Source organism: Protopterus annectens, chromosome 7.part0, assembly GCF_019279795.1.
Source record: "Protopterus annectens isolate FY-2018-M chromosome 7.part0, PAN1.0, whole genome shotgun sequence".
Taxonomy (NCBI): Eukaryota; Metazoa; Chordata; order Ceratodontiformes; family Protopteridae; genus Protopterus; species Protopterus annectens.
Window position 1 is genome coordinate 736,487,632 of NC_056739.1, and position 25,000 is coordinate 736,512,631.

Sequence of the window (25,000 nt, forward strand, 5' to 3'; positions counted from 1 at the left end):
AGCTAGGGATATTGTCAGGTCCCATAGAAGCTGTATTCTTGGCCTTGAATAGTACTGTTTTAACCTGTGCAGCAGTAATACTGGATGGCTGGCAATCTACTGGTATTGTGATTGGTCCTTTTGTGGAGAGAGTGGTAAAGTTGGCACTGAATCTGTCTCCCAGTATATTGGCAATATCTGTTGGCTCTGTATAGGTGGTACCATTGTGCAGTAGCTTAGAGCAAATTTGGGTATTGCTGTAGAGATTCTTTACATAACTATAGAAGGCCTTGTCATCTTTATCTGCTGCAATTCTGTTTTCATAGCTAGCTTTAGAGGATTTGATGAGGGATCTCAGCTTTTTGTTGAGGCTAATAAGGGAGTTTTTCCAGTCTTGGGACTTCACCTTATTCCGCATCTGTTTCCTCCTCCTTTTGAGTTGAGTTTATGGCAGGGGGACCACCAGATTGGCTTACTTTTTTGGAGGAGAGCATCTTTGTTCTGTTGGGTATGGTGAGATCCAGGCTTAAGTGTTCGTACAGTGCACTAGTGTATGATTTTGCAGTCGTGCAACTATTCTGCATTTGCATGGGTGCCATGAAGTTGGCCACCTCTGTTTTTAGAAGTCCAAAGTTGGCTTTTGTTGGAGAAGTTTTTCATGGTGGATACCTTTTGTACAGGGTGGGTGTAGGTGGGAGGGATGTGGATTTCCAAGGTGATTAGTTTTGTGGTTGGAACTAACCAGGGAGGAGTTGAGTCTATTGGTGTAGAGCAATGGTCGCCCATGTTAGTAATGACCAGGTCAAGGTTGTTGCTACCTCTAGTGGGGGTAAGAACGAACTGGTCTAGGGCATAGGAATTAATGAATTACAGGAAACGTTGCAAGTGTATTGGTACACGAGTAGTTCTTCCCAGTTAATGGAGAGGTAGTTGAAGTCTAGTAGGAGTGTTGGCTGGACCCTAATATTCTCTAGGGTGCTTGGAAATGCTGAGTGCGAGTCTTTGGACATGATGGTTGGGGACTGAATTGCTGCCTTACCCAGTGTTGCATCTAAAGTATATTGCATTATGTTGGGCTAACCGTCTGGAGGTGTGCGCATCCTTTATAAATATGGAAACACCACCACCTTTGGAGGTTCGGTCCATGTTCTGGGGCTGAAAGGTGTGGAATGAGTTATAGCCTGGTAGTGCAGGGGTGCTTTCTGTTGCCTTGAACCCAGATCTCTGTTGCAACACAAATGTTGATGTTCTGTATTTTAAGGAGTGCTTCGAGCAAGTGCATTTTAAGATTTAGACTTCTATCGTTGAGCAGCATGACCCACAGATTACATTTGTTTGTAGCTGTTGCGGAGGTAATTTTGGGTCTCTGGAACACCGCCTAAAAAAGCCACTATAGGGGTGGCAAGAGGCTGGGCCAATATCCAGAAGCTTAACTGTTGGACGACTATTGTAGAAATGGGGGAAATATCGGAAGTAACATATTGCCTCAAACTGGAAAACTCTGCCTAGAAAAGGAATGTTTGAGAAACCAAAACAATTGGTCATACAGAGCAACAGTACTTTAGCATTATCCATAATAATAGCAATCCGTGTGAAGCAATAATGTGAACTGGGGGCACCTTTCTGTTTAAGGGTGCCTTTTTGGGGGCATTAATCTTGGCCTTTTGGGGCCATTAATCTTGGCCTTTTGGGGGCATTAATCTTGGTCTGAACTATCATGTTTCTTTAAGAAAATAGTTTCAAAAAGCTTCCCTTTCAGAGGAATAGGTGTTGCAGATTTGGCCATCTATTTATTGGCATCCTGCTCGTTCTGCCCACAGTTTACCTATAGACAACAAATCTAGGTAGGTTAGGCTCTGTGCATAGCAAGAAATCAACAGAGTTGGGATGAGAAAATGGGAGTTTTTTCCTTGTTACTAGCAGGTTTGTGTGTGTTTGTGTGTGTTTGTGTGTGTGTGTGTGTGTTTGTGTGTGTTTGTGTGTGTTTGTGTGTGTTTGTGTTTGTGTGTGTGTGTGTGTGTGTTTGTGTGTGTGTGTGTGTGTGTTTGTGTGTGTGTGTGTGTGTGTTTGTGTGTGTGTGTGTGTGTGTGTGTGTGTGTTTGTGTGTGTGTGTGTGTGTTTGTGTGTGTGTGTGTGTGTGTGTGTGTGTGTCCCAGATCCAGCTTCGTATAGGCCCAGTTTGATTATAAAGTAGCCAAAAGAATGGCAAAGGTGATGCCAAAATTGGATATGGATCGATGTGGTTTTGTGGAGGGGAGGTAAAAGTTGACAACATTAATAGAACGACTATCCAGAGGGGAAGCAGAAGGTAAGAAAATACCACTGTTGTTGGGTCTTAATGCAGAGAAAGCATTCGACAAACTAAGCTGCAATTTTAAGAGTAGGGGAATGGAAGCCTTTACGTACCCTGAAACGAGGTTCATTAGGAGGATATGTAGGAGATTGGAGGCAAAAATTAAAGTGTGTGGGGGGGTATTCTCTAAGTACTGTTGCACAGAGGAACCGGACAAGGGTGTCCACTTTTTCACCTTAGTTATTTCCTGCTCTTTGCATTGTATTTAGAAATTGGCAAAAGAAAATAAGGGGCTCAGAAGTTAAAGGATATAATTAGTATGGTAATCGAGAAAAATTAGCTTTATTTGCAGATGGTATTTTGTGCCTGCTAAAACCAGAAAATGGCATTTTAAAAGTGTTGTGGAATGTTTCAAGTCTTTTCAGGACATACAATTGTTGAAAATGAAACTAAGGCAAGGGCTGTAAATTCTGTACTCTTATGCTAATTGGGTCAGTACTGCCCTTGTTTATGGAGATATGATAAAATGAAGTGCTTGGGAGTATGGGTTAATAAGAGTTCTGTTATGGGTTAATAAGAGTTCTGTTATGGCAGTTAAGGGTATGGTGGAAGAGGCTAAATGAAATGTATTACAAAAACAGAGAGGAAGCTCTGTTGTGGATATGGATAGCAAGATACAAGCAGTGAAATGTTTAGTCCCTTCAGGTTTATACACAGGTCAGGCGTATTCTTTAACTTGAGAAGTAGTTGTGGATGGAAGTTAATAGAGTTGAAGGATTTTGTGGGGGGAAGAGGAAGAGTTAAGTGGGATAAATTATACTTCTAGTAAAACAAGGTGGCTTGGGATTACCTGATTTTACTTGGCACAAGCAAAAAGATGTAATTCAAAGAGGAAAGTATGGGGGGTGCTCAAGAACTAAGACTATTTTGGATGCAGATCCTAAGGAACCACAATACTTAAGGACCAAATCAACACTGGAATGGAGAAAGGAGATTCTGATGATTGGGATGGCTGCAACTAGGGGTACTAAAAATAGGTTAGAATGGGCTAGAATTTACCAGAGAGAACTGGCAAAGGAGCCAAGGTATTGGGAGCAAATAATTTAGAGAGGGAAAGGTAATAAAGCCAAGGATGTATTTGGATTGCAGGCTAGAGATTCCCTTCCCAATCAAAGATCAGGACAGAAATCAGAGGAGGTAAGGACTGGGAAGATTCGATGTGCGGTTCACAAGCAGTGGGAGGATGTGTATGGCTCCCAAATATGCAAAAAAAGTCTGGAAGATTGTAAGATTTTTTTACTTGTTGTTTGCACAGGTATTTTTATAGACCAAAGAATTTTCTAGGTAGATTGCACATGTTGGACCTGTGATGGAGAAGAAAGCGTTAATTGGGAACCCATTTTTTGGGAGTGTAATGAGTTGGCAGACCAACAATTCCCTGCAGGCTATCCCATTAGAAATACTGAGTGAGCAAATTGGTGTAACAAAGGAAGTAATATTTTTGAGCTTTGATATAGAATCTGAATTGCGTAGACCTAGTAAGGCCTTGCTGCGTCTAATTATGGCAGCTGCCAAAAAAAGCAATTACTTAAACTGAAATCAGTCTAATTCAACCATACAAGAAGTAGTGAATATAGTAATGAGATAAAAGAACGAAGTGGGATCTTTAGAAAAGGGTATGTGCAAACTACGTAGAAAAAATGTGAATTGTGGCAACAGTACATGCAGAATCATGTTTTGGAGGGGTGATATTAAGGGAAGGCAGGAAACGAATGATTTATATCTGTATAGATTTGTATAATGTTTGCAACTGAAAAATGTCAGTAAGGTTTTTCATTTTACATGTATAATTAGTCAAGAACAAAAAGAAATAAACATCCACAAAAGGTAGTATGGTTCGGTACCAATGAAGGCTGCCTTCCAAATCATAAAACCAAAGTCTCGTTCCACAAATTCAGCTCACAATTCCACAGATTTTATACTGTTTATTAAACGAATAGATAGAACTAGATTTAGCGCTTTCATCTCCACACTGGAGACCTCATCAGAATCAATTGAAAGCACTTCTCCCATTCCTTATATACACATCCATTTTGAAAATAATTAAACAAGTAGTAATTCCATAAATAGTTGCATGTTAAAAAACCAGTTGGAGTCAGTATCAATACATACAACATGCATATATAAATCCTTGTAAAGTTTTTGTAAAAATTTTTTACATGATTCACCAAAACCTATACTTAAATATACTTTTGAAATGTAAAATATAAAATAAAAAATACAAGAATTAAATACCATCAGATAGGGCTTGAGAGCTCATACAAAATAAAATAATTAAAGCTCTTACAATAAAAAAAACAACAAAATCCACTGAAATACATAAATATCACAAAACAATGTTTGGTTTCCTAAAATTTAAAAATTTTTAAAATTTGTCTCTTAGGGTCTTCCGATAGGATTTTCAGGGCTGGTGTAATCGAAATGTGATCGTTAAGGCCCTTACCACTACAAGCATCAAGTTTAAGTTGCCATATCATCTCTCTGTGCTAATTTGGTCTCCCAGTCACCCCCTCTGTCAAAATGTTGGACTTCAAGGACCCAAAACTTAAAATTGGCTTTGTGACATATTAATGAGTGTCTAAAAAGTGCATTGTTTTCATTCTTCTGGTTAATATCCCTTGTGTTCATATAATCTTTTCCTTAGATGTTGCTCCGTTTTACCAATATAGTATGCCCAGCAAAATCTGCAATAAGCTTAGATATACCACCCCTTTTGTGTAGCAACTGCTATACTTCTTAGCCCTCAGTGTTCTTAACGTAGGAACTGAAAGTTCTTTCTCTCCCCTGCTATAAAAGGACATTGTGGGCATCTCCCACATCTAAAAGTACCCTTTTTGTTAGAAACTATTCCATTCTCATTATTATGCTTTTTGCTCTTCAAAATGTTCTTCATGTTGTAATTTCTCCTTTAACTATGTCAACTTGTTCTGAAAAAAACGTAATTCTGGTGGGCATAGCTTTAAACATTTCCCAGATCTCATTAATGCATTTTTTTAAGCCATCCAATGCCATTATAGTAGGTAAGAGTCGTATACGGTAATACATGTTTATAATCTGTTGAGGAACCCCACTGTCATAACTCCCAACTTCTATTGTGTTTATTTTATTGGTTTTATTTAGTAAGGGTATAAAAGTTGTACCCCATCTGTCTACCACATATTCTTTGATGGGTTGTGTTAACTCGGCAGGGTAGCCTCTTTTGTGAAACATATTTTGCATCACATCTATTTGACAAAGGAAATCATCCTTGTCCGATGTCATTCTGGCTACCCTGATCATCTGTCCCTTCACAATATTTCTTTAGTTGGGTTGGGTGGTCACTATCAAAGTGCAAATATGCATTAGAGTAATATTCTTTCCTATAGATTGTAGATTTATATCTTTTAGCTTCATAATTCTTTTGTAACCTGACATCTAAAAAGTGCATCTCTTGTGAATCACTTTGATGTGTAAACTTTAAAAAGTTAGTACTATTATTGATGAACTTGATGAATTATATAATGTCTTCATCGGGACCTTGGATTCCATCTCTGGCTGCTACAGGTTAAGACAAGTCCCAACTTCACAGCAAACGGAATATAGCAAAAAAAAAATACTGCTGAATACAGTCAAAATGAAGACAACAGTTGAGCAGTTGAGCAAAAAGTCACCTTTATCAAACAACAATAATATAATATTGATAATATTGGGAGATAATCCCCCGATGAGACCTATTGTCTCAGGGAATGGTTGGGCAACTGAGCCCATCTCTCTGTATTTGCAGAGGCAGTTACATCCACTATTAAATTGTGAGACTGTACTGATTTCCTTGTTAAACTTAAGTGTTGGTACATGGATTTGAAGCAGTCTGATATGAATTGCAATGGGGTGTATATGGTAGTGATGGATATCACATCACTGTTTACTGTGATCCCGAATGATCATGGGTTAGATTCCATACGAGAATTTTAACACATTGCTCTACATTCTCTGTCAGGCATATTGAGAATATTTGTATGCTGTTAGATCATAATGTATTTTTGTTTGATAAGAATTACTATCTACAACAAACGGGTGTGGCATTGGGCACACCAGTGGCGAATACATATGCCAATTTGGTCCTTTATCAGTGGGAGAGGTCATATATTTTTAATGGGGAAAGTTTTTTGAATAATAATCTCATCTTCTACCAGAGGTTTGTGGATGATTGTTTCCTTCTATGGAAGGGGTACACCGAATGAGCTGATGGAATATATTTTGTTTTTGAATAATACAACTTCCTTTCTGAGATTTAAGGCTGAATTTTCGGCCACATCTATAAACTTTCTGGACATTACGTTGAAGAAGCAAGATAATATTAATACATCTGTGTTTAAGAAGGAGGTGTCATCTGGCAGGTATCTCTATGCATCTAGCATGCATGCACCTCATGTTTTTAAGTGTATAGTCAAGGCGCAATTGGCTAGCGTTAGTAGATTGAACACTGACAATACTATATTTCTAGAACAAATGAATGAGACCTGCAATGAATTCAGGGAGAGTGGGTATCCAATTGCTCTACTAACTCAGGTTAGAGAACATATATTATCTAATAGGTACACACTGTATGAACCTATTTTTCTAAAGACAGTTAAAAATGTGAGTGGATCGTTGAGCACTTCATCGGATGGGGTAGGCTTAAGGTTCATTACTTCGTATAATACTATGTCATATGCCATTAGAGGTATAGTGAGGAAATATTGGAAGGTCCTCTTAGCACAGGAAGATATTAAGTTAATTGTGGGTGATAAACCATGCTTCACATATAGGAATATGAGGACGATTAAGAGCATGTTTGGGTATAAAGATTTTGAAAATGTAATGTTTAATCCACATAGTGCATTGGGGAATGGCACATTTTGTTGCCATAATTGTAGTTGTTGTGCTGATATTTTTAAGTGTACTAATGGTGACCTACCTCATGGCAGTAGTTTTGTTCATCCTGTCTCTAAAAAAGTGTTTGTATTTCATTGCTTTGCCACTTGTACAACAAACAATGTTTATTTAGCAACGTGTGAAACCTGTCCCTCCTTTTATGTTGGAAAGACGACAAGAAAATTTAAAGAACGTATTATAGAACATAAATCCAACATAAGAAGGGGAAGTGAAACTAATGCCCTGTCTAAGCACATTATATGTTGTGGAATTACCCATAGGTTTAAGTTTAGAGTTATTGATTGTCAGTGTATCCATTAGAGGTGTGGACCTATGTAATCTATTGGACCTCAGAGTATGAATGGATTGTGAGATTATCCGCTGATATACCCCCTGGTCTGAATGCAGGTGTTTCATTAAAACCTGTGTTAAGATACAGCACACTAAATTGAAATTATTTTATTAAAGTATTTTTTGTATTTTGTTATGTTATGATACTTTTATTTTGCACAATTTTCTGTTGTATTTTTTACGTATTTTTTACACAATTTTACATATTTTTGTGCATTAAGCCTTTTCAAATTTTTAAATATTTTTGTATTTGATCATGTGACCTTGGCTGCAGGTCATGTGATGTTTTGGGCTTGTATTTAAATGGGTGATTTTATTGTACTTGTTAATCCATTGAGAGAGGGTTTTATACCTGAAAGCTTGTTTGATAAAGGTGACTTTTTGCTCAACTGTTGTCTTCATTTTGACTGTTCAGCAGTATTTTTTTTTTTTTTTTTTTTTTTGCTATATTCTGTTTGCTGTGAAGTTGGGACTTGTCTTAAGCCTGTAGCAGCCAGAGTTGGAATCAAAGAACCGTTTAAAATTTCTTTTTGAAAAAGAAATTCATTGGGACCTTCCCATAAAATGAGATTATCCTCCAAAAATCGATAACCTTTTGTCCAGGTAAAGAATTCTGACTTTAATAAGTAATGTCTCTCCCAATACAACATAATAATATTGGCATAAATGGGGGCACAAGCTGCCCCCATCGCAACCCCTTCTTTTTGGTGATTTCACCTTGAAAAAAGTTATTTTTTAGCACCAGTTCCATAAATTCCAGTACTAATTTGAATTCATCTTGTCAGCAAATTCATCTCTACGAACATAATTTCAAACCATTCTATACCTATTGCATAGGGTATGACCGAAAACAAATCTTTAACATCTGTTGTAATAAACTTGACACCATCACTATATGGATCATTGTTAATTTTCTGTAAAAGATCCCACAAATCTATTAGTATGTAGGGATATCTTGTGTGATACTTAAGTTTTGTATCAATATAAATTGCTAATTTATGGAATTACTATTTGTTTATTTTCAAAATGGATGTATATAAGGAATGGGAGAGGTGCTTTCAATTGATTCTGATGAGGTCTCCAGTGTGGAGATGATTCTAGTTCTGTCTATTTGTTTAATAAACAGTATAAAATCTGTGGAATTGAGCTGAATTTGTGGAACGAGCCTTTGGTTTTATGATTTGGAAGACAGCCTTCATTGGTACTGAACCGTACATCCTTTTGTGGATGTTTACATGTATAATTGCCTATGTCATAAGTGATGATTCAGTAAAGATATTCCTAGTTTAAAATGCACCTCAAAGCATCTAGAACCCCCATGGCTTCTGGGGGCCTAGCAGCCCTCGGACTCCTGGCTTGATGCAGTTCTTTCCCCCACAATTGTAAAGAGTTCAGTCTTACCTAGTAAGAGATGACGAATGCATAGAAAGCAATGAATACTATAAGAAACCTGAGGAAGGGAACAACTATAATATCATTTGGATGGTGTGGTAGACCAGGAGAGGGGAGACTAGGGGGTACAACAGTTGATGTATATGGGGGGTGCCCTGGAGCCCATCGCCTAAGGCGCAAATTCATCTAGGGCCAAACCTGTAACTACTAGAAGAATGATGAAGAGCTACATGCAAGTTAAAAACTGATGTATTAAGTTGTCAAACTAGTAGTAGGTGTCCAGGCCCATACCTTTTCAGGGTTCCTTCATTCACTTATTTACATAGATAAAATTTTCTATTGTATTTTATTTGAATGTTCTGCTTGCCAGTATCCATGTTTTTAATTGAGCCTTCATTCATTAAGAGGTGAGTGGTTGAGATGTGGTCATGCAGATGCACCACCTTGCGGGAACTAGTAAAAGGAGCTAAATGTATTATCTGGTATTACAAGTGAGAAGTGAGGTTTCACAATATCTGGTAGTGTCGAGACCTGGTTAAATTCCTAGTGGTTAACACATGAACGACTTCTTCTCCATTGCCAACAGGGTCCGTGGTGGCAGAGACTAACTTGCTTTGACTGTTGGTAAGGATTTCTGAATAACTTCTGAGATGTGTATAAGCCAGGGTTTTTTGAAGATCTCTATCTAGACGTGTCCAACCTGCGGCCTGTGGGCCGCATGCGGCCCTCAGAGCTCTTCCATGCGGCCCTCTACCTCTTAACTCCAACATCAATGTATGCATGCCCCAAAACACTTTTTTGTTGCGTTTTTCGCGCCCATGACCTGTAACTCTAACATTCGTGTGCATATGCGCCAAAGCATCCTTCTAGTTTTAAATTTTTTGCGCCAAAGAAGGGTCTATGTGTTCACACCATTATTTTGTGCCAAAGAATCGGTGTGTGTATGTTCTCTCTGAAGAGGGACTCGTGTATGGATTTGCCGCCATTGCCTTTGAAAGGGACAGCACTTAATCTGTGTTAATAGGCAAGTATGGAGTGAATGAGTGAGTGCATGCATGAAAGGTGTGTGTGTGTGTGTGTGTGTGTGTGTGTGTGTGTGTGTGTGTGAGACAGATAAATGCAAAAAGAGGCTAGCTATGATCAGTCTACCTACTGAACACAAACAAGTTGGCTCACAAATGTATCCTACATTAAAAGTGCACTTTCATTAAATTGCAGCTTTCCTGACAGGGAGAGTGTTGTATTGAATATGAAATCCTACCTCTCAACTGTATGGATTTTCGAAGAATGTCTTGACTTTGCCTCATCTTCCAATTTGTGTCTTTTGCTTAGAAAATAAAAGTAGTCATCCAAGGTAATGCAGTTCCAGGGAGTAAGAATGAGACCGCAGCCTAGGGTTAATGGGTCAGTAGTGGATTGACTTTGTGGGACTGTAGCATAATTTTTTTTTTTTTTTTTTGGCAAACAAAAAAGCACCCAGTACTGTTTTAGGGGGGGTTCTAAGCAGTGGTAGATTGGACAATAGTAAGCATATCTTTGGTGGATCATCAATACTGGCAAATCAGGTGGGCACAATGTCATTTTTTTAAATGTTGGGGGTTTTGGTGTGTATGTGTGTGTTTGTGTTGGGAGTGCATTATTAAAGAAAGAGACTTGCGGACTGTGGAGAATGTTTCTTTGTTTCAAAACCAGATACTTTGGTACTAGGCTTGCCAAAAGTAGATTTTTTAAGACATAGCTTCTTGCCACTTACTGCTAACATTGTCCATTAAATGTAAATATCCCTCCACTGTATGTGTGGTCCTGTAGGGATCTGGAGGATGCCAAGTCTACCACTGCCAATGTCTTGTAAAGTTACCTGGAAATGGATATTGGGATGTTACTGAAAAAATACAGCAAGTGGGCTGTGAAATATAGTTTAATTAAACAAAGTGCACTTGCAATTTACAGGCCATAATTTAATTTATTTCAGGTAGTCCAGATCCTGGTAGATTGTATACCATTAGACTTAATTAGGGAGAGCTGTCATTCTGGGGAAATAAGCAGCCCTATTTTCAGTGAAGGCTCTGTGGTTGTTTGCAGGTAGGAAGTTGCAGGATGTGGATGCAATGTGTTTTATTATTTTTAATGCATTTGTCATTTCAAAGCATGGCTTTCTTTGTTGCAAAAAAAGGCAGGATTGAATGACATATAATGCTTAACTGACGATGATAGGATAGAAACATTTTACGTGATGTAAAATGTTTGCAGCTACAGCTGTTTCAATGGTGTCTGTAATGCATAACTATTTTTGGGCCTGTGTCACACTTTTATTTTTCACTTTGTCCAGATTTCTTGCTCTAAGGTTGAGAGGTATGGTTCCATGCTAAATTAGAAGGTTGTATTTACCTTGGAAGACTTTTTTTTTTTTAGCATAATTATGAGAAACCGAGCTTTTTTTAATATCTCTGGTTATTTCCAATATAAACTGCCATGTAACCTTGCAAATAGCTTTCTTATTAAGCTACTTTAATTCTTTTGGAATTGACAGGTATGCTTCATTGGTTCGGACGTAAGCATGGAGTGCTAATGTGACTTTGATGTCTTGCAGCAGTCTGTGGTTAACTTATCACAATAACGTTTGTGTTTCTGGGTGTGAGATCAATTTAACCGTTTTAAAGATGTTTTCCAAAAATAAATAAATACATAAAAAAAAAATAATCCTCTGCTGTTGACAAAGTCTGGGAATTTGTTTTTTTTTTTTTTCAAAAGCGAAGGTCAGCATTACAGCTCAGTAAACTGTCAGTCTGTGAATAACGTCTGCACAAATTAAAATGTCTGAATGTCAAATGGCTTTAGATTGGATGGAAGTTATATGTTTACTCCATTATGTAGTATGATCTTAGAGTTTATGGATTTCTTGTTGTTTTACTTTTTGGTTAGCAGTTTGTTGATTTATTGATGGTCCTTTTGGTGGTGGGAAATTGCATGGATGAATCCATCTTTTTTTTCAGGTAGTTTAACTTCCAGACAATTTCATTCAGTGAGTCTGTGCCATGTGATTACTGAGGTTGCCTATTTTACAAGTAGGGGCTCCTTCTGTGTGTGTAAGAGAAATTTAATATGTATACTGAATATATTTTTGCAAATGGAATTCTTAGTTAAATAGGCACCTCTTCTTGGGCAAATAGACTTGAGTAACCAATATTAGATCTTAGCCATCCAGCTAGGAAAGGTTAGTATGTGGATTTTCCATCTGGTTTGAAAGCTATGCTACTTACTCAAGGAGTACATTTATGGCTATCCATCCAGTTGTGTTGCTGAATTACTTTGTTTTAATAATGAGAGGAGCTTTTTACAGAAGTTGAAGGATTTTGTGTCAAGAACCTGCCCATACAAAGTGGCTTGTTTATGTTGCAGTAAAGATTGATCTTTATAGTGAGCATTTTAAATATAACCAGTATTTCTGAGGTAGAGAAAGCCCATTAAGGCAGGTTCTTTCTTAGCCTAGAAAGCAAGCCAGATAGGGTCCAGTGAGAGACAGAGGAAAGCCAGAAGCTTTTTAGTCTGTTTGGATAACTAAGTGAACACAGTCCTTTGACCTTTTTTGTCAGAAATGGTTGTAGTCTTTCTTTTGGCATGGTATTTTGCTTAGGCACATGCCAAAGGGGCATTGCACTCAATAATTGCTCTTGTAAAGGAAGAATACAGGGATGTTATTACCTCCTTGTCCCTGGATGATACCCTTACTAATGAGATGGGCCATGTAAAAAGCTTTCCATACAACGGAGGCAACATGGTAGTCAAAAGTCAGGTTTCTATCAACCTGGGTGCCCAAGCACCTCACAACTGATTGTGGGCTTACAACATTGTTATTAATGTGATAATTTGTGGGGACATCACTCCTCAAAGGGGATGATGATGCATTTTTTTGGCATATAGCTTGAGGCCATGTTTATGGCACTAGTCATTTGTTTGGGTGAGACCCTCTTGTAGCTTATTCAGAATTGTTTTATTAAGTCAGTAATGTGAATTCTTTACTTTATTGCAAATTTGTTGTCTTATTTTTGTGGATTATAGTATTGTAGGACTGCTAATGTAGTTGGACTGCTGGAGTGGTTTTCCCAGTGAGAAATGCTAGTGCTGTAGTGAGTCTGTTTATTTGTAAAAAAAAAATATATATATATATATATATATATATATAATATATATATATATATATATATATATATATATATATATATATATATATATATATATATATATATATATATATATATATATATATATATATATATATATATATATATATATATATATATATATATATATATATATATATATATATATATATATATATATATATATATATATATATATATATATATATATATATATATATATATATATATATATATGTATATATATATATGTGTGTAATATGTGTATATATATATATATATATATATATATATATATATATATATATATATATATATACATATATATACTAAGATGTTAGAGTTAACTGTTAGATTGGAGAATTAGAATTAGAATGAGAATTAGAATTTTAAGGCAAATATTAGGCATTTATTCATTGTTCGAATACACCTACAGTACATCCAGGAGATCAACTATGGTCTCCTGCTGCAGCGAAAGTTAACTATGATATATTTTATATGCGGCCCCAAGACCATTTCTGTTCACTCAATGCGGCCCCAGCAAGTCCAAAGGTTGGACACCCCAATATCTGAGGAGATGGGCACTCCCTCTCCGCCTTCAAAACAAAGTCTGCCTGTGCAGCAGATGGCTCTGTGATAGTGGATTTTGGGGATGCTAAAAAATGCTGCTGTAAAAAGAGCCAGACAGTACCAACTATTAGACCCCGTACCTGACTGTAACTGAAGCAAATGGGATTCTGCAGACTGTTTGTTTTTGGCGATATTTCATGTCAGTATTTTTATGATGACCTTCATTTTGTGTGTTTTGTTTTTTGTTTTGTTTTTGTTTTTCAAACTTGGGACATGTTTTTTGCTGTCAGGACAGGAGAATGTGAATTGAGCATTTTTAAATTATATCAGCAAACAGCCAGGCTATATATATATATTTTATGAGCTTCTGTATAATTTTCATTTTGTTTTAGACAACTGCATTAACACAAGGGCTGGAAAGAATCCCTGACCAGATGGGATACCTCGTGATCAGTAGTGATGGTGTGTTGGCTGTAAGTATTTTTCGTTTGTTCTTTTTTTTCCTCCTTAAAGTTGAAGAAAAGTACTTGCAATTGTCAGTTTCAAAGTGACTGAAGTCTGGTGAACTGTGTAAGAGTGGAGAAACTCGTTCAATTAACAAGCAGCTGTGCCAGAATTCAAACCAATTGAAGCTTGGCTTATTGTACAAAGCTTTATTCCTATAATTTATTTACTATTTATTGACTAGTTAGTAGGATGGTCTGACTCTTCAGCCACGACCTGTGCTCCATAAAAGAGCATATATGCACTGATAGGAACAGATGAGCATAAAATACAAATGGACAGAATTATGCAGCAGACGAAGATGCATTCGGCATAGGTATCATACGACATAACACTGAAGGATTTAAACAATTACATCATTTGATATTAATGTCACTGCATTAATACATTTGTTATCCATTATCCATGAAGTATTTGCAGCTGGATTCTTTCATGAGATGTTTTCTTAGCTTTTTTGAAGTCTTTAGAGTGGATATTGATTTGATTTCAACAGGTAAATTTAATCCCAGGAGGCAGATCCTGGTTGGGAAAATACTTTCAACTATTGTACTTTACACTGGTCAGACTACCATTTAAATGTCATTATGCTGGCTTTGTATATGAAAAAAGGAAGACTAGGTTGTTCCCTAAATCGTAATTTGTTAGAGGTAGGTAGTGGTCCAGTTTCAGTATTTTAAAGAAAGTTGAACAGATATTCCCTGTCAGTTACAGGTTGCTAGTGGAGGTCTCTAATGAGTAACATGATTAATGTGGTGGTTTTCTTGTAATTTGTCTTGAAAATGTTATAACTTGGATTTCTGTTTTTACTAGTAGTAATGATCAGGATAGTTTTCTTAGGTTTTTTTTTTTTTTGTATCCTTAGAAAAATAGTAACGTTTCTCTTGTTTCAGAATGTCACAGTTTGTAGAATGTGAAGGTACCATTGTGACACCCAGTCTTTTGCATAAGGGTAGATTGTTGCACACCATGGTGTGATGGTGAGTTTGTAGGCAACAAGCAACAGTGGGTGTGGAGCGACAAGCTTTGCAGCAGTTAGCAGTTGAGGTCAGATGAGACTGAAATGATGCTAGGTAACATAGCAAAGGTGACTATCTCTTCAGAAAACATTTTTATTTTAATTATTTATCCTGTGTTCACCAGGTTAGCCCCTCTAGGCTATTGGCCCCTTTTCACGGGAGACCCAAGGTGGTATTTTCTCTTTACTTATTTCATAGACCCTTTAAATGTTATCGTCTGAGATAGGGGCTAACACGATAGTGAAATGTTTTGCCTTTGCTGAAGCTGACTTAAGAAAGGAGTCATTAAACAAATGCGTATATTCACATGTTTGAGTATGCAAGTCCCAGTGATTTCTTGGCAGTGGTTTGATTTGAGTGGCTTCATTCAGGTCTCGCTGAGTTGTAGACATATAAAGGTTCAACTAGACTACACTCGGACGTTCCACACAATGACACACTTTAGTTGGAATGGGCAAGTTCATCTGCGCTTCCATGTGTGTATATTCCAACTCCATAGTCCTAAAACCATAGGGGGAGTAGAAGATTGTTCTGGTATGCCGACCAAATAATTTAAGAACAGTGAAAGTTTAATTCTGCCAGTTGCAGCTTTATTGACTTTTGAGTATTAAGGAAGCTGATTTTGAGCAATTTTTTTAGCATGTCCTGAAGTATTGGAGACAGAGGGAATCCAGTCTGACAGTAAGCTGATTTATTAGCTGCTTTTGGACTTTCCTGCCTTTTGTTACACTTTTATGACTGTTTTAGCTAACATCTTGGATATTCCAGTTGTAAATACAATTCTCTCATGTTGATTACTGCTATATTGGTGAGTGGGGGTTTGGCAAGTAACAACTTTACTGACCGCTTTTTGTGGTTTCTTGCAATAAACAGTTATAAGGAAATGGAAATCTGACGTCCCACGGGTGTTAAGACATTGGATGACTTGTTTCAGGTTTGTCTCTCCCTGACTTACAGACCTCTGAAGGTTCAACCAGACAAAATAGTTGACTGTGTTTTATAGTCTATGGATACCATACCTCCTGCATGTAGGGATCCAGCAAGTTATTTAGGACTCCGAGTTGGAGCTCTGAGTCAGACCAATGGGGCTACAGTTTGTATACGTATATTAAAAAAAATATATATTATGACAAGGGCTACAGTGTTGTATCAGCCCCACTGCCAACCAGTAAGTTATCTTTTTTGTCTAAAAATCCTAAATCTTAATGAAGTTCACAAGGGTATGGTGTTTTGGAGTCGCTCCATAGGTACTACACAGATTGAAGTATTTACTTACCAGCTCTGGGCTGTGTGATGCATTCCAGCCCCATACAACTGACTTGCCTGTATTATAGGGTCTTAATGCCTTTCAGATGCTTTTTTGTTCTCCCCTTAGGGTGTGCAGTAGGTAATAATGGAGACAAGAATACCAGAAAATTGTTACAACAGAGTGTGCCTCCAAGCATTTCTTCAGTTACCTCCTCCTGTGTCTCTAGGAGTCAAATATTGCTTGTTCATATTTGCATTAATTCCAACACCATGCAACATACAAGGTATCGGAATATTTTCTCTCAGCATACGTGATGGCAAACACAATTGTATTGATATTTGACCTCTGTCAGTGAGTATTTGTTAGAACTGTAAGGTGATAACGTAAGTTTTTGTTTGTTTGTTTTTTTTAAAGGCTGAAGCCACACCCACTGGGAGTTAGATACATACAGAAGAGCTGTATTGGAGGGAATGAGCTAAATGGAAAAGGTTTTCTAGCTAGTGCCAACAAAAGAACCAGCATGCATTAATGTCTTGTATTTGTGAGTTACTGTGATCTGCCAATTAAAAGTTCACTTGTCTGCCATTTCAGTATGTCTGACCATGGATTCCCTTCTTTTAATGCAACCTCATAGGACTGTTTTTGAAAAGCTGTGGTGTTACAACAGCCCCTAAGGCAAGAAAACATACCCAACACTTTAGTCATGACTGACTCTATAGTCCGGCACACTGATATCCCACTCACCAGGCTGAACAAGGAGAAAATTAGTGTGGTGCCAGGATCCACCCCGTAACGCATACAGTAAAGTCACTCCACAACAGTACAAATACGACTTGTCCATGTTGGAGTGAATGACTTGTACCTCCTTGGACTACATGAGAGACATGGAAGAGCTCTCTGATCATGTGGCCCAGGCAGGAATGACCCTATCCCTGAGTAGCATTCTGCCTTCGCCCAAAGTGATACCACAGTACAAGGACAAAATGATTTACTTCAACTGGTTAAGCTTCTGGTGTCATTCAAAGGGGATCCAGTATCTGTCTGCCTGGGACGACATGATCGATAAACCACAATGCTTTGCCAGAGATGGTCTGCACCTGTCGCCCCTGGGATTTAGGTTACTGGCTAAAGCTCTTGCCACCCCTATAGTGTCTTGGGATTCAGGTTACTGGCTAAAGCTCTTGCCACCCCTATAGTGTCTTTTTTTTTTTTTTTTTTGGGCAAGGTTCAAAGGACAAAACCACCATAGTAGCAGATACAAGCATGCAAAATCTGAAGGTAATGCTACTCAATGCTAGAAGTCTAAATCTCACAATGCACTCTCTTGAGGCACTCCTAAAAATGGAAACCTCGATATCTGTGCAGTAACTGAGACCTGGTTCTAGGCTCCAGAGACCACACCTGCAATACCAGGCTACAACTCTTACCACACTTTTCGGTCACCAAACATTCGGCCACCAAACAAAGACCGAAACACTAAAGGTGGAGGAGTGTCCATATTCACACCTCCAGGCTAGTTGCCCAACACACTGCATCTGAAATTCTCCAGGTGCAACTAACGCTAGGTAAGACTGCAATCCAAAGTGTAGCTTGCTACAGATCCCCCACCATGCCCCAAGATTCTCACTACACCTTTCTAAATATACTGGAAAATATCAAGGTACAACCCAACACCCTAATACTGGGTGATTTCAACTACCCTGCCATTAACTGGGGAAAACTACTCTGGTACCAACACCTTTTCCCAATGGTTCTTGGAATTCATAAATTCCAACGCCCTGGATCCAACTAATCCTTTGTCCCACCAGGGGCTCCAATATCCTAGACCTGGTCATTACCAACATGGGAGATGGATGCTCCACACCAGTGGTCACCCCCCTCATTGGTCAGGTCTGACCATAAGCTAATCACCCTGGACATCCACATTCCACCTCCACTAAGGAAACCTCCGTAAAAAAAACTTCTCCAAAGCCAATGCTACTCAAGTCAGAAGTGACACACTTGACTGCTGAATCCTACACTAAGGCACTGTACGAGCACATCTACTTGTGCATGAATCGTGCTGTCCCAAATAGAACCAAGACACTCTCCTCCAAAAAAAGGAAGCCAGTCTGGTGGTCCCCTGCCATAAATAAACTATACAACAGAAGGAAGAAAGTGTTCCAGAAAAGAGGAAACTCCCAGGATGCAAAAAGACTCCCTTACCAGCCTCCGTAAGAAGCTGAGATCACTCATAAAATCCTCCAAAGCTAGTTACGAAAATAAAATTGCTAAATATTCCAAAGACAACCACAAGGCATTCTATAGTTATGTCAACAATCTATCTGAGCTACAACAGAATGGCATTAAATATACTGATACCAAGGATTTTGCCAATATCCTTGCAAATCGATTTAGTGCCAAGTTCACCCCCTAAAGGACCTATCTCAATACCAAAAGATTGCCAAATTCCAGTAATCATGGCCACACAGGTAGAAACTGCACTCTCCAAAGCTAAGAATACAGCATCCATGGGACCAGATGACATCCCAGGCTTTGTACTACATGAACTAAAAATGAACTGGCACCTCACCCAAGTGTCATGTTTAATCATAGCCTCACCTCAGGCTTCTTGCCCACTGAGTGGCGTACAGCTACAGTTATCCCACTCCACAAGGGGGGGTCCACCTTGGATCCCGGGAACTACTGTCCCATCAGTCTGACGAGCCTGATCTACAAGGGCATGGAACGCATTATAGAACTTCTAAAACCGACATTGGCAACCTTCATACACTGGACTCCACCCATTTTGGGTTTGTGAAGGGTTGATCTTGTCTCCTGAACCTGATTGACTTCTTCGAGTCGTCTCCGGAGCTCTGCATGTGAGGGTAAGTCGGTCCACACAGCCTATCTGGACCTCACCAAGGCCTTGAACGCCATTCCCCACTCTGGCATCCTAGATAAACTTACTAAGCTGGGCATTAATCCCTACATCACTCTATGGGTTGCCAACTGGCTTACTGACTGAACCCAGACTGTAAAAGTAGCCAACTTCAAATCCAGCTCCAGACAGGTGACAAGTGGAGTACCTCAAGGTTCAGTCCTGGGACCACTCTTGTTTGGCGTCTACTTCTCCTGAAGTACAGGCCAACACTAAGGGACTTTGACTAGCGAAGTTTGCAGATAACTGCAAACTGGAAGCCATTATTGAATCCCCAAATGATGTGGATATTCTACAAAAGAGCCTTGCAGAAACTGATGCTTGGTGCCAGAGCCATGGGCTCAAGCTGAATGCCAAGAAATGTATAGTTATCCCACTTGGGAAAAACCATGTATCTATGAATTACCACATAGGTGGCAGTACAGTAAACACCGAACGTGTGCCGAGAGACTTGGGGACACAGGTACAGTGGTCTCACCTTCGATAACCACATCGCTACAAAAATCAGGAAATCCTATGTGGCACAACTCACCAAGGGCTTTTCATCCAGAAAAAAGGTCATTGTCCCACTGTACTCATACTCATTAGACCCATTATAGAGTACAAACACCCTGTTTGGTATGTACCTCACAAGACATCTGCACCAGCTGGAAAGGCTGCAGATATACCTCACTAAAAGAATCACAGGCCTAAAGCAGATGCCCTATGCTGACAGTCTTTAAAAAAAAACAAAAAAACAAAAAAAACCTATACTCTGTGGCATATCGTCTACTTAGAGGTGATCTCTACTTTAACATACAACGCCATGTCAGACCCAGAGCTGTTGGACATGCTCCACTTAAAGAAATCCCAATCCCTCAGAGCCACACGCTCCAGGGATCTAAACCTTATCACCGTGAACAAAACCAATAGGTTCCTGACGCAGAGACTTCCCATACTCTGGAATAGACTGCCCATACATGTCAAGCAGAGTGCCTCCTTGGCCCTCTTCAAAAGGAAACTTGACGACTGGATGGGAGATGTGATCCCCAAGGTGAATTTCCCGTCAGTCGCCCTGCTAGACAGGGGACTAGAAGTAAATATTGTGGGAAGAATATCCAAGGAATTGTTATGGCTAGGCTTGTATAGGCCCTAGGACCGATAGGCTAGTACCAACCTATGAACTTGTGTTGCGAACACTTTTTTGAAAAGAAACCTCCTCCTATGAAGAGGTATTGTATAACAAGCCGCCTAGGAAACTGGTGGCTCCTATTTATCTTACTTTTTGTGTTGGAGAAGCGAAGACTTGCTCCATTTGAACCAGCTCATCAAGCTGACGTGAGGCTCAGTCTTTCTTGCAGATGTCGGAGCAGTTAGTATCAGAGATGCAAGCTGTCATGGTGGGTCAACCTTGCCTCATTTTCCATACAGATTTTCTTATGAACTAATCCTTTTGTTTATGCGTGAAGTGGTATAATTGGCTTTAAGCCACGCTGTCCAGCTCCCTGCTTTGCCAGAACCTAAATGAGGGAGAAAAGCTGTCCCATACCTTGGATGTCCACAGAGACCTGAGGCGCCATCTTTCAGAACTTCAGTTTTCTTGTGAAGGTATGCAAAAGACAACCTGTGTTTTAAAACGGACCATTTTAAAATGGTCTAACACAATCCCAGGCTCTCTCAAGTCTCCGTCTGCCATGGGCCTTGGCTTCATTTCCAGCTTTTTGGAAAGGGCTGGATAGAAGTATTCTAGAAGCAGCAACTTGGTCCTCAACATTTACAGAACACTGTAAACTAGATAACTTCTCCAGGTCTAGGGCAGGCTTTGCTAGGACTAATGCTACTGCAGCACTGTGATTAACACAGTACTGAAGTTTACTTACACCAAGCCTAACAGATGTTTGAGTGATCACTGCTGCAGTATCTACCCCTCCCTCCACCCCCTTTATTTTTTTTCTATGTTTGTCTGGGAGTGGACGGGCTTTAGCCTCCCTCCTGTTGTGTGAAAGCACTGAAGGGATTTGTGACCAAAACTGTCAGCTCCGCTGATCCTAGCTGACTGGGTGTGTGGAATATGCCCTTAAAGCTTTGGAAGTGGGTCAGCTGTACAGGATACAACCTGTCTTGGTTAGGCTACTGCAGCAGTGATCATTCAAGCATATGCTGTAAGTTTACTGTATGTTTTAGAAAAGAAAAAATCAATGATGCTGCCAGTCTTGCAGAAGTAAGGAGACTACAAGTATTTAGAGAACCACACTGCTTTCTGTCTTCCCATAAAATTTCAGTAGGAAGGTAAAACTAAATCAGTCATAGGCTGTTTTGATGTGTAGCAGATTAGAAAGTGGCCGCAAGAACTTTGTACCATGTATCTCACCATTCCGTTGCAAGACATGAACAATCTCTCTGATGTGGAAGAAATGGGCAAATATTGGAACACTTACTTTTGGCTAATGAGGTTTGCTAGCATGCTCACAGGATTGTTTAAACTTGTGACTTTATGCTTGTAAAAAGTTCTTTCTATTTTAATAGAATTCAGTATTTAGCTTAGATATTGACCTAAATGTATGCCACACCCTTTTCAATGTGGAACTCTTAAGAACATGGACTTTAAGACTCAAATGAAAGTTCCTCATAATGAGATATGGTTAAGAATTGTGCTTACTACTAGTGTAAAAAGATACTGTGAAAAGGAATTTTTTTTGTTTGGATATGGTTGTCCATGTTGCCGAAATGATTTTTTTTTTTTTTTTCTTTTCCTTGTAGGTAGTTGATCATTTGAGGAATATAATTAGAAAAAATAATAAAATTCCACTATTGAACAAAACCAACATGGTAACTTGAGCTTCATGTCTTATTTGTCTTGCAGAACCCCCAAAAATTTGCTATAGTGAATGGATGGATATTGAATGATTAATCCTCCGTATGTCTCAGCTAAATACACTGTCATTAAAAGAAGTTGGTTTGAGGAAACAACAAATTTTAGGCTGCCGTGGAATTGTTTGTAGAAAGTTGTGTAGTATTTCCTTTTTGTTAGCTTTCCATCTTACCTTTGCCTTCTCTTGTTAAGTCTGCCGGTGACCTGGAGAATGATGAACAAACAGCTGCTGTCATCATGGAGATGATACAGACTGCATGTAGATTCAAAGTGTACGAAAACACTGATCCTGCCTTCAAACGCATGTCCGGTAGGTGACCACATTGTTTAACATATGCATCAGTTTTTAAGTGCTGAAAAGAGCAACTGTTCTTAGATGCATACTATTTCTATTTAGCGTTTGTTAGAACAATCTTCTCTTTAATGAGAGAGCCTCCATTTGTGCAAGCTTTTTGTTGTCTCTCAAAGGTTTATGGGTTCTCTGGAGTGTCTGTATTGCATGTTGTATCTTTTCACTGATTCTTTCCTCCCACAATTTCTTTAGTTGTGCAGTACTCTTGAGTGTAGCTTCACAGGAAGCCCTAGAGCGTCTCAGTTTACTACATACTTTTCTTCAGTTGTGTAGCCTGGTAGCATGTCCACTTAAGACACTGCCTTTTTTCATTATGGAGGTGAGGCTACTTTTATCCATCTGTTACAGGGGACATAAAATTGCCTTTCCAATATCCTAGTTCAGCAGTCAATCCACCCTTCTAAAACAAAGGTGGTTCTGTTCTTGCAACCAGTAGTTTTGCTTTTTTACCACTCACCTCCAGGTATTCGACAGTACTGTCGGTCATTTTCCAAGTTTAATCTTTGTTATGCCTGCACCAGTGAATCTGCCACTAAGCATAGCTGAAGTAATGTTCCACTCTTTTTGGAAGCATGCATTTATCCATCCCCTTCATAAGCGTAGCACTTGCTCAGTTGGAAGTGGACATTTTAAAAAGCTATCCTGTGTAATAGGTGGGAAAAAAAAACTCTTGTAATGGCTACTTTTTCCATGTTGGCCTTACAGGTATAGACAAAAAGGCAAGACTGCCAAATATTTGATGGTGTTAACAGAAACCGTGGTTATCCAGAGGGAAGCAGAATATAAGTGTTTTAATTGTATTAAGAAATGCAGAGTGCAAATAGTGATGTAGGAGATGCATTTGGAAAGAGATTAGTAAATACATTTTGAGAGAGGATTGCAGGATGGATATTCAGCAGAATATCGGGAACAAAGGAAAAGGGGGTTAACCATACTAACTGCTAGAAAAGCTCTAATCCTAGAGAGAAAGTGATGAATAATGGTAGATGTGGCATCTGGCATGTATTTGTATTCCACATAAACTGTTACGGAGCATAAAAAAATTGGGAGAAATGAGCTTTCAGCAGGGAATATTACTTGCAAATAAAGTTCCAGTCTAAGTGCAACAGTGAGGATGTATATAGGGGAGTTAGGAAATTATAATGAAATGTAGATTTTTGAAGCCTTTGATACAAATTATTTCATATGGAAGACATGAATTCAGTAGAAGGAGCTGTGAGTGTTTACACATTCCCTAAGGTATAACAACTGGGCTAGATTAGACAAATTATATTTCACAGGAATATGTACATTTTAATTGAAAGCTTTGAAACCTCTATTTCAGATCATGCACCAATAAAAACCTAAGATAAATAGACACTGGCGAATGGGTAGTGGAAATTATTCGGGAGTTGTTGGAGAAGATCATTTCTTCAAAGGTTATAGATGGTAACTGGGATAAAATGAAAGTTGTTAAAATTACGGTAGAAATAGAGACCTTGTTAAGAAGTAACACATTATTTTGAGGGGCTGACAGAGGTTAAATTCTTGTAGAATAAGGGGGATGTCCCAGAACAAGAGGCACAAATGCAGAGTACTAAATAATATGCAGATTGCTGTTAAGCAAATGTTTTTGAAACTCTATAGCACACTTGGGCAACTTAAAGTACAAAGGGTTGTTGACAAACCTGGGGAACCTATAAAAAAAAAAAAATGACCAGAAATCCTGTAGAAGTATTGGAGATAGTTCAGAATTTTTTTTATGAAAATTTGTATATACAAAGTCGAGAAATGTGGAAATCCATAAATATTTCCATTTGTGCTCTTACTGAGTATGCCAAGGTGAAAGGTAGATCAACAATTAACAGTTAAAGTAGGAGAGGAGATAAAAATGGTGACACTTCAGCCTGCAGGAAAGTTTCCAGGAACAAATGGTATTTCTGTGGAACACTGGAAGCTAGGAGAAAAGGTGGAAGATTTGGAAGGTTTTGTGTGACAGCATTTTAAAAGGATGGGAAGCACCGACATCCTAGAAAGCCATGGTGGCTCTAATATGTGAAGACGCATCAGACCCAAATCCTCTCTGCATCAAGACCCACCACAAACAGTGGTAATCTGGAATTTAAGAGTTTGGCAGTGGAAGCATTTGTATTCCCTGATTTACAATAAGGTTAATTAGGTGGATATGCGAGAGGTTAGAGGGTTCCTCTACTACATTGTCTGAACAGAGGAACCTGGCAGGGGTGTCCTCTTCACTTTTGTGGTTTGCTTTATATTTAGAGCCATTGACAAAGAAAATAAGGAATTTGAGATACAATTGCTATGGTAATAAAGAACAATTGGATTTATTTCCAAACAATATTTTTGTATGTGATAAAACCGGAAAAGTCGTAGAACAAAGTCAGATTCAAGACTTTTGGGATATGAAATT

General features: G+C 38.6%; 1 protein-coding gene across 2 annotated transcripts in view; it reads left to right on the forward strand.

The window, feature by feature from the left end:
- LAMTOR4 (late endosomal/lysosomal adaptor, MAPK and MTOR activator 4) overlaps positions 1–25,000 on the forward strand; it is a 1,302,749-nt gene that overhangs the window by 83,644 nt on the left and 1,194,105 nt on the right. The window contains exons 2-4 of one of the 2 annotated variants that reach the window (XM_044077267.1): positions 14,091–14,171; positions 22,127–22,195; positions 22,431–22,548. In XM_044077267.1, coding sequence (XP_043933202.1) covers positions 14,091–14,171; positions 22,127–22,195; positions 22,431–22,548 — 268 coding nt within the window. The remainder of the gene's footprint in view (positions 1–14,090; positions 14,172–22,126; positions 22,196–22,430; positions 22,549–25,000) is intronic. The other variant, XM_044077268.1, reaches the window with a different exon arrangement.